At 48.2% G+C, this 12,113-nt stretch overlaps 3 protein-coding genes across 3 annotated transcripts; 1 reads left to right on the top strand and 2 right to left on the bottom strand.

Annotated features, from left to right (window-relative positions):
- Positions 1-406: 406 nt before the first annotated feature.
- ABOM_002079 (uncharacterized protein) lies at positions 407-1,217 on the bottom strand (the record flags this gene model as incomplete). Its single annotated transcript, XM_022529209.1, has 4 exons — positions 407-514; positions 570-1,007; positions 1,064-1,105; positions 1,164-1,217. The coding sequence occupies 4 exons, from the start codon at positions 1,215-1,217 to the stop codon at positions 407-409; spliced, it is 642 nt and encodes a 213-aa protein (XP_022391987.1).
- A 470-nt stretch (positions 1,218-1,687) lies between these two features.
- On the top strand, positions 1,688-2,979 carry ABOM_002078 (short chain dehydrogenase/reductase family protein; the record flags this gene model as incomplete). The annotated part of the gene is made up of 5 exons (XM_022529208.1): positions 1,688-2,060; positions 2,132-2,236; positions 2,292-2,530; positions 2,591-2,818; positions 2,869-2,979. 5 exons carry the CDS (start codon positions 1,688-1,690, stop codon positions 2,977-2,979), a joined length of 1,056 nt encoding a protein of 351 aa, XP_022391986.1.
- Positions 2,980-5,030: 2,051 nt separating this feature from the next.
- On the bottom strand, positions 5,031-11,521 carry ABOM_002077 (uncharacterized protein; the record flags this gene model as incomplete). The annotated part of the gene is made up of 3 exons (XM_022529207.1): positions 5,031-10,381; positions 10,430-10,492; positions 10,543-11,521. The coding sequence occupies 3 exons, from the start codon at positions 11,519-11,521 to the stop codon at positions 5,031-5,033; spliced, it is 6,393 nt and encodes a 2,130-aa protein (XP_022391985.1).
- Positions 11,522-12,113: the final 592 nt, after the last annotated feature.

The following is a 12,113-nucleotide window of genomic DNA, read 5'->3' as shown; positions in this document are numbered from 1 at the left end:
AGTTGGGTGTAATACGTTTTTATAAATTCAAGCTCATGACTACAGAGATTCACGAACCAGAGCACTATTGGTGCCGCTGCCATGGAGCAAACCAGAGCGGATAATACAGCAACAAGTAGAGTATGGAAGATCCACACCCACCATAACTGTTGGTCGCATGAAAACTTCCCGGGTAAAAGCCTAAAGCTTTGCCTTCCATAAAGCATTGCTGATTTGCGACCAGCGACTTATGCTGTGTTTACCTGGGAATCAGGCCATACACTCCGTTGCCAGGGCAAAGCAAGCTATTTAACCACTTTTCCTGTATACCATCTACAAATTTCCAACCCAGAACACTCATTCAATGATCGTCAATGATCTCTAACTATGTACATCCCAAAAAGCCATATATCAACCCCCGTCGCCGTCATGCAAGTCTATAGAAAACACGAGCAGACTCAGCATAGGAGCCTTTCCAGACCACAACCCTACGTGTCAAAAGCGGTTCCCCGCCTACTATCTCCACTGCCCAGATCTAATCACGTAGTGAGCAAGTATACAATCGCTAAGAATGGCTTTGGTAGGCGTACCTGCTCCGCTGTCCACCCATGGTACACGCTGCGGATGGAATCGTGAATGAAAGCTTTGTCCGTCTTCTCCTCCTCTGCAGTTTCAGGTCCCAGCACGACTGCCTCCGTCAATATGGACTTGGCGTCTGGCTTGCAAACAACCTCCGTGAAAGGTTCAACAAGAGGTCGGACTCGGCCATCCGCAGTCCTCTGCCCGGAAATGTAGTGACTACGAATGATGACACGGCCAAAGAGGGTGTCGTTGTGCTCAAACTCAGTCCAGGTGAACTGGCGTTTCTCTGGCGTGCCTTGTAGTCCTCCAGCTAGTGCAGGCTCCAGCAGCATCCACTCAGTCGGTGCCCCGTTTAGGCTGTCGCCGTCTTCATCAGAGCCCTGCGTGATCTTCAGAGTAGAGGTTGATGCGGATATCGTCTTCCTTATTATCCAGCTTATTCCTTGCTGACGTTCCTTAGCCTTCCTATACACTATATCAGGGTATATAATGAAATACGTACCAATTTAAAAACTGCATCAAGGTTGGTCGATAGGCTTTTGTCCTGTTAAGGACCGTAGGTTAGCGTGAGGTCGGTTTCACGGGATGTGCGGTATGCTTACCATTACCCAGGTGCCGCTTATATTTGTTATAGTCTCGCCATTTGGGGGAGCCATTTTCTCTATTCCTGGCCTTGTCGCTCTACAGGTTTAATGGGTAAAAAGAAAGAACGAAAGAAAGGTGAAAGAAATACGATAAGCAAAGACAGGACCAAAGTGCTCAGTTGGAAATGCGGCAAAAGCGATGCACCTCTCGGATAGCAATTAATAGATATATCCACGGCAGCTATCTATTCCATGCCTACCACAGAAAAGGTCCATTAACTATTGGGACGGTTCCGGCTGTCAGGGTAAATGGGTCCATTGTCAGATGCAAGTAAACAGCCAGCCGGTTCCCTTCCGGGCTAAACCCGGAACAATGACGAATCCGGAACACACCCGGGAAATGCCAGACGACCGAGGATACTTGCCTAGGTAGATTTTCTTATGTCCGTATGTCTCTATCCGCATAAAGATACACGGAGAAGTACACGCTTCGGTCACTATTGCCAGTTCTTCCCCTCCCCCATGCTTGGAACAGGAGCACGATGGCCAAACCAGGCTTCCTCCCCCGTGAAGGGCTCTACATCGATCCCATAGTAGTGGGCTTGCGAAAATCGATCTTCCACCCGCTCTTCACATTATCGTGTTTACACCTGGCGGGGAGATTCAGCTCCCTCGCGCCTTATGAGAAACTCGTCCAAATCATTGCAGCAGCCACTGTCCTCCTGTGGCTCAACGATTGGTTAAGTACTAAGAGTCGAAACAACTGGGTTTCGGACGGTACGTGGGACTGGGAAAAGGAGCTGGTCGTGGTGACTGGAGGAAGCGGCGGTATTGGGGCGGGAGTCGCTCAGCGTCTTGCTGCCTGGGGTTCACGCGTTGTCGTGTTAGACATCATCCCTTTGACATTCGAGCCTGGTAATTCAATTGGCCTTCATTCCTAAAGAACCCCATGCTTGTGAGAGCTTTGCTAATGTTAGCACGCGCAGAGAATAAACAAATCTTGTACCACAGATGCGATCTGAGTGATGAGAAAGAGATCGCAGCTGTCTGCGAAAAGATCAGAGCGGAAATCGGCGATCCAACTGTCCTAGGTCGGTCAAATAAACAGAAACAGGTACCTCAATAATGCCTGGCTAACAATCGCAGTCAACAATGCGGGTCTATCCCGCGGGCGGACAGTAGTTGAGGGTACCTACAACGACAACAGCATAACCCTGAAAACAAACTTACTGGCACCATTTTTCCTATCAAAAGAATTCCTTCCGGCTATGATCCGGCGAAATCATGGGCATATCTTCAATGTCGCCTCGATGAGTGCCTATATCCCACCGCCGGGACTGGCTGATTACGCGGCGTCGAAAGCTGGGTTGATAGCATTTCATGAGGTACGACTCGAGCCTCCTATTGTGAATGTGCAAACTACTGATATACCCTTGCGCAACTAGTGTCTTATGCAAGAGCTCCGAGTCCAGAATGCTCCAAAGGTTCGCGCCTCTATGGCCGTGTTGAGCTTCACGAAGACGCCGCTGTTTAAAGGCGAGACGAACCAGCCCCGGTTCCTGATGCCTCTTTTACATGTCGACACCGTTGTGGATGCCATTGTGGATATACTCGATAGTGGTCTCAGCCAAACGGTTTTTCTCCCGGGGGTCTTCAGTTTTTTTGCTGGCTTGGTGAGTCATTTACCTTCAACTGATGCAGGATTATTGCTGACACCATGCAGCGAGGAGCGCCGGATTGGTTTCAGAACTTGGTACGTGGTGGTACCAAGTCTCTGAAAGTAGATTTTAAAGGGCGACAGGTAATTGATCCACAGACTGGAAGGCTTGTTTAGTGGTTTGGAGTATGCGCGGGGTTGGTAAGAGGCGCCGCATAGAGCACGGGCGCGGTTGATAGCTCGTAAGACTAGAGTGGCATAATCTAACCTAACCTGGCCAAACGCCAGTCTATACTCAATAGAAAGCTCAGATTTAGATCTTGAATTTATATTAATTGCATTCTCAAAGATCTTACTTTGGGTGTAGAGTAGATAATTAAAATAGTTGTTTTTTAAACACAGTACACGTTCCTCCATGTGATGTAATACTTTTGACCCACTATTTTATAATACCGCGTAGGTAGCTCTATACTCTGACGATCATCGTGCTATTGAACCGCGTAGACCTCAGTAATAGTTATCGTGTATTGAATTTGCAAGTCGTTCTAGGGTGATAGAAGACATAAGAAAGCAACAATTATGACCCAGAAGAATGAGAGCTTTAGAGACCGAAAGGCGGAAGGGAGAGTTGAGATTCAAAACATTGACATTCTTTCTGTGTACTAAAACCTTGCCTGGAGAAGGCAAGGTGTGAGATACAAGGAGGACTCACTACTCAGGATTAGAGGACACACCTATCTATATACCATAGGCACTATACATTCACAGATACCACCGAGACTATAGAAAGTCAAACCGAACTAGCGTGTTATTAATAACAAATCAAAACCAAATTCTTATAATATATATATTTACTAACCTCTAGCCCTAGATCTTAACCCAGGAGATTGTCTCGGAAATTTACATATATTTCTCTTTTTATCTTATGCTTCTCTATATCTATTATTATAAACTGGAATAAAGTCCAGTGGAATAGATAGATATATCTACTGTATATTGTAAGTCTGAAAATTTATATAAAATTATTATAAGATTTGAATATTTATTTATATAAATTCTAGAATCTAGATATTGTAAATTATATTTTTATTTAAAGTTATATTATTAATTAACTATATCAATAAATCTGTCCAGCCGTGTAAATCGATCTTTACGATTCGATTTAAAATAAATAATAATTAATTTCAGTAATCAATCAATCAGAGAACCAGATATATCCGCGACTGTTGCGCCCACTGTCTCATCAGCAGAACACGGTTAGTGTGGGCTCGGTCCTTTTGCCTAATTTTGAATAGCAAAAGTTTTGGACAGAACATTGTGGTTCCCAAATTCCCATATAGCGTGTTATTTATCAATCCTGGGCCCGAGTAGTTCAAGACAATGAGGATTGTGACTGTAGTCACACGAGGACAGCAGTTCTTTCGTAACTACAGACCGTTCATGACCACGATCCTTCCATAACTGCGATCTTTCCATAGCCACGGACCTTCCTTGGCAGCAGCCCTTTCGTGACAACAAGAATACTATAGCTAAGGCGGGCTGAGAGCCAGACTAACCGCAATACTAGTTGCTGCTATTCAGTAATATCTGATATTTCTAGTAGTCTTTATATCTTGTCTACTTATCCTGATTAATCTTACAACAGCTATTACTCCCCTATTCCAGTAATAGAGTAACAGATACAAAAGAAAAAGTATTGACATAATATTATTTACAACCCCTGGAATTTCAGACTCCAGCTTATAAATTACTGTCTCGCTTATCTTTCTCGATCCTGCAACAATCTGTTAAATTCCCTCATCTTAGTATATTTCTGTTTGTGTGATGGAAGCAAGCTTTTAATAATATATCTCGCCGCCAACTCTTCGCACGTGATTTGATTTAGCTTTAGATAGGATAAAGCCTATCAGTTCTGTCAGTACAGAGCTATCAATATAATTATAGGAATATAGAACCAGGTGCCTTTGAAGGGGAGGCAAACTTTCCTGGAGGTTTCTCCGGCTAGGTCATTTCCCCATAATGCCAAGACCCAGGAATGCCTATCTTGGTGTTATGGGGGAGGAACAGTTGAGTAAATGGAAACAAAAATCAATGTAAATGTATAATGAGTTTACTCAATAAGCATGATGGAGCGACAAAGCTCTAAAATAGAGTCAGAGTAGGAATAGCAAGATAAGCATGAAAAAGCAAAGAGAAGCCGACAATATATATAAACTCCAGCATCAAAACTATATACTTCTCCGTCTGCCTCGCCATGCTGGCTCACTCTCCTCTGATCTGACCTCCACTTCATCGGCCTGGTCTTCCCTGATCTCATCACCTACCAATCGTGCGTCACGCCCTAACCGCGCACTAACCGCCGCATCCTGCAACATCTGCAGCATCCCCTTCCTATCATTCTGCGACAGCATATCCAGCGGCGTGAACCCCATATTATCAACCAAGCCAGGGTCAGCCCCATACTCGCCCAATAGCCAAGTAATCTCAAACATCTCGTAATCCTCTCTCGAAGCCACATAGTGTAAGGCCGTCCAGCCGTCGAGGTCGGCGTCATTGGGATTGGCGCCGTGTTTCAAGAGGAATTGGACTAGTGAGGAAAAGCAACCCTGCACGGCGAGATGTAATGCTGTCACCCCGTCTAGCGTGGGAAGTCTGACCAAGGAGGAGAATTCTGGAGCTAGAGAGAGTGCCGCGGTAGATTGGTAGTCTCCGTTTTTGCTGGCGTAATGCAGTGCTGTCAGGCCTACGTTATCAGTGGCTTGGCTGTTGGTTTGTTGGTGAGCGACTAGGCACTTTATTGTTTCTAGTTCGTTGTTGCGCACGGCAAGATGTAGGGCGGTTTCGCCATTCTCATCTTTGGAGTTTGCATCTGAGCCGAGTTCGAGTAAGAGCTGAAGGATTCCAAGCTGCCCGCTAGATGCCGCTCTATGGAGACTGGTCATGCCGCGAGCGTCGGCGGAGTCAACGGCTCCATGTTTCAGAAGTGAGCGTACACCCTTGTCGTAGCCAGAACTGGTCGCTCGCATCAAGGCTGTTGTGCCTTGGTGGCCATAACTGGAATGAACATCAGCCCCCCAATCAAGCAGAAGTTGCATAACATATGCATCACGTTTATCAATCGAGCCCTCATTATACCAATCTCGACCCGCTGCAAGGTGGAGCGGTGTGCGCCCGCGATCGTCAAGAGCGTGGATATCGGCACCGTTCTGCAGGAGAATCTGTGCCATGCTCCTGTTACCCACTCGTGCGGCGATGTGCAAAGGGGTCTCTGCCACTATATTGGGACCGTTAGGCGTTTCCTGCTCGTACGAGGTTTTGATATCCACGTTTGCGTTCTGATTCAGGAGCATCTTGGCAATGGATGGTTTCCAATATACGGCAGCGAAGTGCAAGGGGCCGTATCCCGTCTCGTTCAAGGTGTTAATGTCGTTGACATGTTTCAAGAGCAGGTCGCAAAGCCCTTCAACCCCGCATTTAATCGCCAGACAGAGAGCATTTATTTCAACTGTTACCCCATACTCTAGAAGCGCCCGTACAACAGCCTCGTCTCCCGACTCAACTGCCAGGTTCAGAACGGCTTGATCGGCCAAGGCTCCTCGATTTAGGAGAAGTCGCATGACCGCTGTCTGGCAGCTTGCAGCTGCAACTTCCAGCGCAGTAACTGAGACTCCGTTAGAGGAGATTGTAGCATTAAGATCCCCTCCGTGATTAAGCAAAAGCCGTGCCACATCGACATGTCCACTTTCGGCGGCGCTGTGTATGGCCGTATTAACCATGCTGCCGTCTGCGCCTCGCAAAATGCTCGGAGCACCTGAGTCTAGCAGGTATCGCACAATCTGCTCATTCCCATGATTGACTGCCAGTCGGAGCAAACTCCAGCTGGGCGCACCGCTGTGGCTTAGCAGCATATGGACCATCTCATGATCTCCCGCTTGAATGAAGTACCCAATGATATAATCAAGCACAGGAACCCCACATCGCACCAGATGCTCGACAATTTTGCGGCGTCTATAACTAGCAGCTATGTGCAGTGCTTTATCAAGAGATGCTTTGTATTGATCATCCCGCATATGCGCCAGTAGATATAAAAAAAGCACGTCGTGGCCGTCTTCTGCTGCGCGACATATCATACCCTCCAACATCGAAGGGGCAATTGAGTCCCCTCGCTCGATCAACTCTTGAGCCAAGCAAAGGCACTTCGACTGGGCCAAGCGGTGTAACTCTTGGTTTTGCCGACCTATCGCCCCGGCAGACAGCAGGGCGTGTACGATACCCTGGAAGTCTAGTCGCTCGGCAAGCTCCAGAGCAGTCTCTCCGTTTTCATTCAAGATTTCTGTGTCCGCCTCTTGATATAATAATAACGCAACCAGGTCATCTCGGCAATCCTTGGCAGCCAAATGCAAAGCGGTACATCCATCGGAGTCCATTGCATTGATATCAGCCCCATATTCTATAAGGAGGTCTGACAGGGGCAAGATAAGCTCCGATAGTGCGGGAATCGCTGCATTCACAAGCAGGTGCAATGGAGCTTCCCCTGTCAATGTTCTTGCATTTGTATCTGCTCCTTCACTCACAAGAAGCTTAATCACCTCCAGCTGTTCATCTTCGACACTCTCTTCCGCAGCTACACGAGTCGGAAGATCAATGGTTTTCTCTATCGCGCAGTGAAGGGCTGTTTTCCCTGCTTCATCCCGCTGCTCCAGTATTGACGGGCTCAAAAGGCCGAGGTTCTGGAATAGCCAAAGTACATCCAACCGTCTACAAGAAGCGGCCAAATGGACAGCAGTTCTTCCTTGCTCGTTTGTGGTAGTAATATCTGCTCCGTGGCTCAACAGGGCCTTGACGGACTTGATGTGTCCCCTGATTGCAGCAACATGAAGTGCAGTGAATCCCTCGATTGTTGAGTTGTGTGGTACTCCTTGCCTAAGAAGAAAGGGTACCATCTCATCTTCAATATCGTTGTCACTAGTGATAGAAAGCAAAGCGTAGAACAAGGACTGCCCGACGTCGGTGAGTCCACTCATTTCGAGCACCAGCTTCACCAAGTCTGTGTCATCTACCTGGACTGCTGTATGCAGAAAGTACTGGATATCAGTGTCCAGTAATTCAGTCTTGAGGAGGGTTCGGACGACGCTCACATGTTGGCGCAAGAGGGCTAGGTACAGGGGAGATTCGTTCTTGTCACTCGCAAGCATTGGGTTAGCCCCGTTGTCTAGCAGCAGGCGGACGACGAGATCATGTCCATACGCGCTTGCCAGTTGAAGGGCTGTCACTCGCATACCGGTTACATTTCCTATGTCGTCAATACCTATTGCATTGATACTTGCCTTTCCATCCAGAAGTTGCTGCACGACCTCTAAACAGCCCTCTGCGGCTGCCGAGTGCAACGGCGTTAAAGCAGGTTCATCCATACCTCCTGCACCGTCAACCTTAGCGCCGCTCTCAATGAGGTATTGTACAAGATCTGTGCAGCCACTTGAAGCAGCTATAGACAGCGGTGACTCTCCAGGATGTCTGCATAATTCAACATCTGCTCCCGCGCAGACCAGCAAACGCATGATCTCCAGGTTTTCGGAAATAGTCGCGATTTGAAGCGCTGTCGAAGTATATTCGGACATTTCGCTATTGCTGCCATCCTCAACCTGGGTGTTCTCCTCGCTACTGATGCATGCATCTTCGTTGCTAAGACTGTCTTTCTCACTGCTGCTTGCCACTGTAGTTTTCATCCCTATCGCATTAACATCGGCTCCCTCGCCCAACAATATCTGTACCATTTCCTCATCTTGACAATGACATGCCCAACGCAAGGCATTATACCCATCGATATTTTGACTCTCAATGTCGGCTCCGTACCGAATCAAAACCCTCGCCAGATCCGTGTGTCCCAGTGATATCGCGAGGTGAAGAGGAGAACAATCTATCACAGGGTCTATCTTTTCAACATCAGCCTTGCCTCTCAGAAGCCCTTCCACGGCATCCTGATGGTTCAATCTCGTTGCCCAATGAAGTGCCGTCCTGTTAGTGCTGTCTACTTCATCAACAACCGCGCCACATTCCAGCAACTGGCAGAGTATATCTGGGAGATCAAACCAAACAGCGACATGAAGACCAGTTGCCTCCAGTGGGAGCTCCTTGACGACCCCTGCCTTGACTGCTGATGGGAATGGGACATGTATGGAAGAGGAAACCAAGGCTCTGTCTAGGAGGAAGGAGACCGCGGTATCGGCAATCGCTGTCTGGACCGGGCGTGCGTGGTGTCCCCAGTGAGCGCCGGCATATTTCAGAAATACGTAACTGGCTTGTCTCGCCCGCAAGGCTTGGATGTTCTGACATGGGCCACTCTTGAAAGGCTGCAGCGACAGGTATCGAATACATGTTACGGACATATCCTCATGAGCAGAACTCATCCAGGTTTCTCCAACACCTCGGAGATACTCCTGTGTAGTGACATGGATTAGGCGGATTGTGTTGCTGGGTAGGTCAACGGTAACTAAACCCATGCAAACAGAGACCATGATATCCAGGTCAGGGGCGTCGGTCTCGTCAATGTCCTCGGCGCCTTCCTCCACAGCCAGAGCATGCCGCAATTCGGAAGGACCGAGCATCCTCTCCGCATATGCAATCCAGGAAAGAACTCGCAGTGCCAGTCTTCGGTATTCGAAGGGCTGATCTTCTATTCGTTGCATCACACTACCGTAAGCATCTTCCAAGCCCCCCTCACCGCGAGGAAGCTCCTTCAAAGCGAGTCGGACTTTCTTTTCCGATACTTGATGCTTGATCAACATTATGTGTAAGCGCGCCAGAAGGAACATCCCTTCTGTTCGTTGAACGATTTGCGTCTTGACCATCTCCTGAAGGTCAATGTTGCGGGCTATGAATGCCGGCAGACGCGCCATATTTCCCTCCACATACTTTTGCACATCTTCAGTGTGGGCGTGAATTGGTAGGATAGTGTCGTCTTCAAACTGTCGCACAATGCGCCTGATATCCCGCGACGTGATCAAGGCCTTTACGTGGCGGCTTTCTTGAAGCTCACGGATACAACTCACCAGATCTACTTGGACATCTTCGGCGCACTCATCCACTGCATCAACCACCAAATAGGCCCTGTCATACCCCTGGAGTGTCCACAAAAGAGCGTCTTTGACCTCCCGCAGTCCCATACCGATGTCCAGAGTTGACTGGCGCTCATAAAGCGACTTAACCTCAACAGGTATCACGGGCGTCTGCTGTAGCAGTTGCTTCAGCATAGACGACAGTAGCTGGGACACATCTTGCTGGTCCCGCATCTTGTAGTCACAGTAGAGAAATGTGACTGCAGTCCGATGCTCTGCCAGTTTATCGCTCGGATATGTGTGCAGGAGGTGCTCAATCACCATTGACATCATGACTGTTTTCCCCGAGCCTCGAATCCCGGGACAGAACAACATATTCGTCTCATCTGAGAGCCAGGAACGGAACTCGGACGACTCCAGAAGCCATCCTCCCGTACCTTCCTGACGCTCGCTCAGAACTTTAGTATACCGGAACCCATAGTCGTTCGCAGGGATCCAGTTCACAATGCGAGACCGTGTTTTCTCTGAGATGACGGTTAGCTGGATTCAATAGATATCCAAGGCCGCAATACCTTCACTCGTAGCCGTCATGACCTCCTTGATACCGCCGATATCCTGTTTAATCTGCCGCACATCTTAACAGTCATTACCCATTTTCCTATAACCATCATAAAAGCATACGCACCCTCTTTCAACACCTCCGCCACTGTCAGAGTCTTGTCTACAGCCTGTGGCGTAATCTGACCCAGCAATTCTTTCGCAAACGCAGCAGCAGCGACAGCAGCATACCGCTGCCAGCGCTTGTTCTTATGCGAGTCCGCATAATCGCATATCCCCCGGATAACAAGACACGGAAAATTATCCATCAGCCCAGCGGCCTCCATCTCGAAACACAGCGCCCCAATCTCGCGCGCAATCTCATCCCTCTTCCTCGCGTCCTTGATAACCTGGTCTCCACTTGCGATGGTGCCGTAGTGCACAACGGGATCAAGTGTTTCTCTATCTTCGCGGACAACCAGCATATTTTCATCGCACAACTCGCAGGTCTCTCCTCCCTCGGGATGCGCGTAGTCTGGTCGATAGAGCTTATCATGGTCTGTCCCCTGGTATGCATACTCGGCCCTAAACTTCGCGCTCGTATTTCTCGCAACAACCTCAGCGATATACTCATCCAATAACCCCAGTCCAAGCTCACACTCAACCTCCAGCGCAGCCAATGCATTCAACAGCACCAAAGGTGGCTTACTCAAGACCCCAGTACGCTGAAACTCCCCCCCAACCAGCGCCTTCCCCGAATCCCACCTCACAACACCCCCCGACGTCCCACAAGGCCGACTAACAACCACATCTCCCAGCCGAATATCGCACGCCAGATTAGGAACCCCGCCCCCAATGCCCACCAACAACCCAAACCGCACAGACGGAAAACTAAAGGGGATCTTGGCCGCGACGACAGCAGCATTGACAGTCCCGTAGGACGACGTGCAAGCAATGACCACATTGTGCGTGCCCACACTGCCAAGGAAGTAGCTGTTATCATCGCGCGCATGCTGCTCAGCTGGCTTGCCGTGGCTGGTATCTAGCATGCTGCGCGCGGCGACCATTTCCAGCGGGAGCGCACAGATCCATCCGATGGTGTAAGCCGCGTTTTCTAGGGGCGGCATCTCTGTAGAGAGAGTGGTGGCGGAGTGGATTCATGTGGGAGTTGGGTTTGAGATGGGATGGATGTTGGTGGTTGATGGTGCGTTGGTTCTTGGAGGGGAAATTCAGCCTTGTCGTTCTTTGCTTTGGCTTGACTACCGTATCTGATCACCTGACGCCCAATTCTTTCTAATCTCCAGACTCTAACCCAGAAGGGGTGTTGATCCTAAGAAGATTAGTATCCTCAAAGCGGGGCCGCCCGTCTATAGTAAATTGATTAGGATTTTCTAACCCAGAAGGGGTGTTGATCCTAAGGTTGATATCCTTAAAACAGAGCCGCCTGTCTATAGTTAATTAATTAAGATTTTCTACCCGATAATATAGATATTCTTATAATATACTTAAAGACTCTGACTTAGAGTGGCATAACCTAACTGTTGTAACCTAGCTATAATCTAATCTAACCAGGGTTAGTTAGATTAAGATATAAAATTCCTTAACCGGCCCCCGATTAGATTAGATTAAAATTAATTAATCTCTTAACCGCGATTAACTATAGACTAGAATAGATTAAATTATAGCAGTTAAATTAATAACTATAAATTAATTAATAAT

This window comes from Aspergillus bombycis (assembly GCF_001792695.1).
Source record: "Aspergillus bombycis strain NRRL26010 chromosome Unknown contig00017, whole genome shotgun sequence".
Classification (NCBI taxonomy): domain Eukaryota; kingdom Fungi; phylum Ascomycota; class Eurotiomycetes; order Eurotiales; family Aspergillaceae; genus Aspergillus; species Aspergillus bombycis.
Note: the sequence above shows the minus strand (reverse complement) of the source record. Positions and strands in the feature narration are given on the sequence as shown.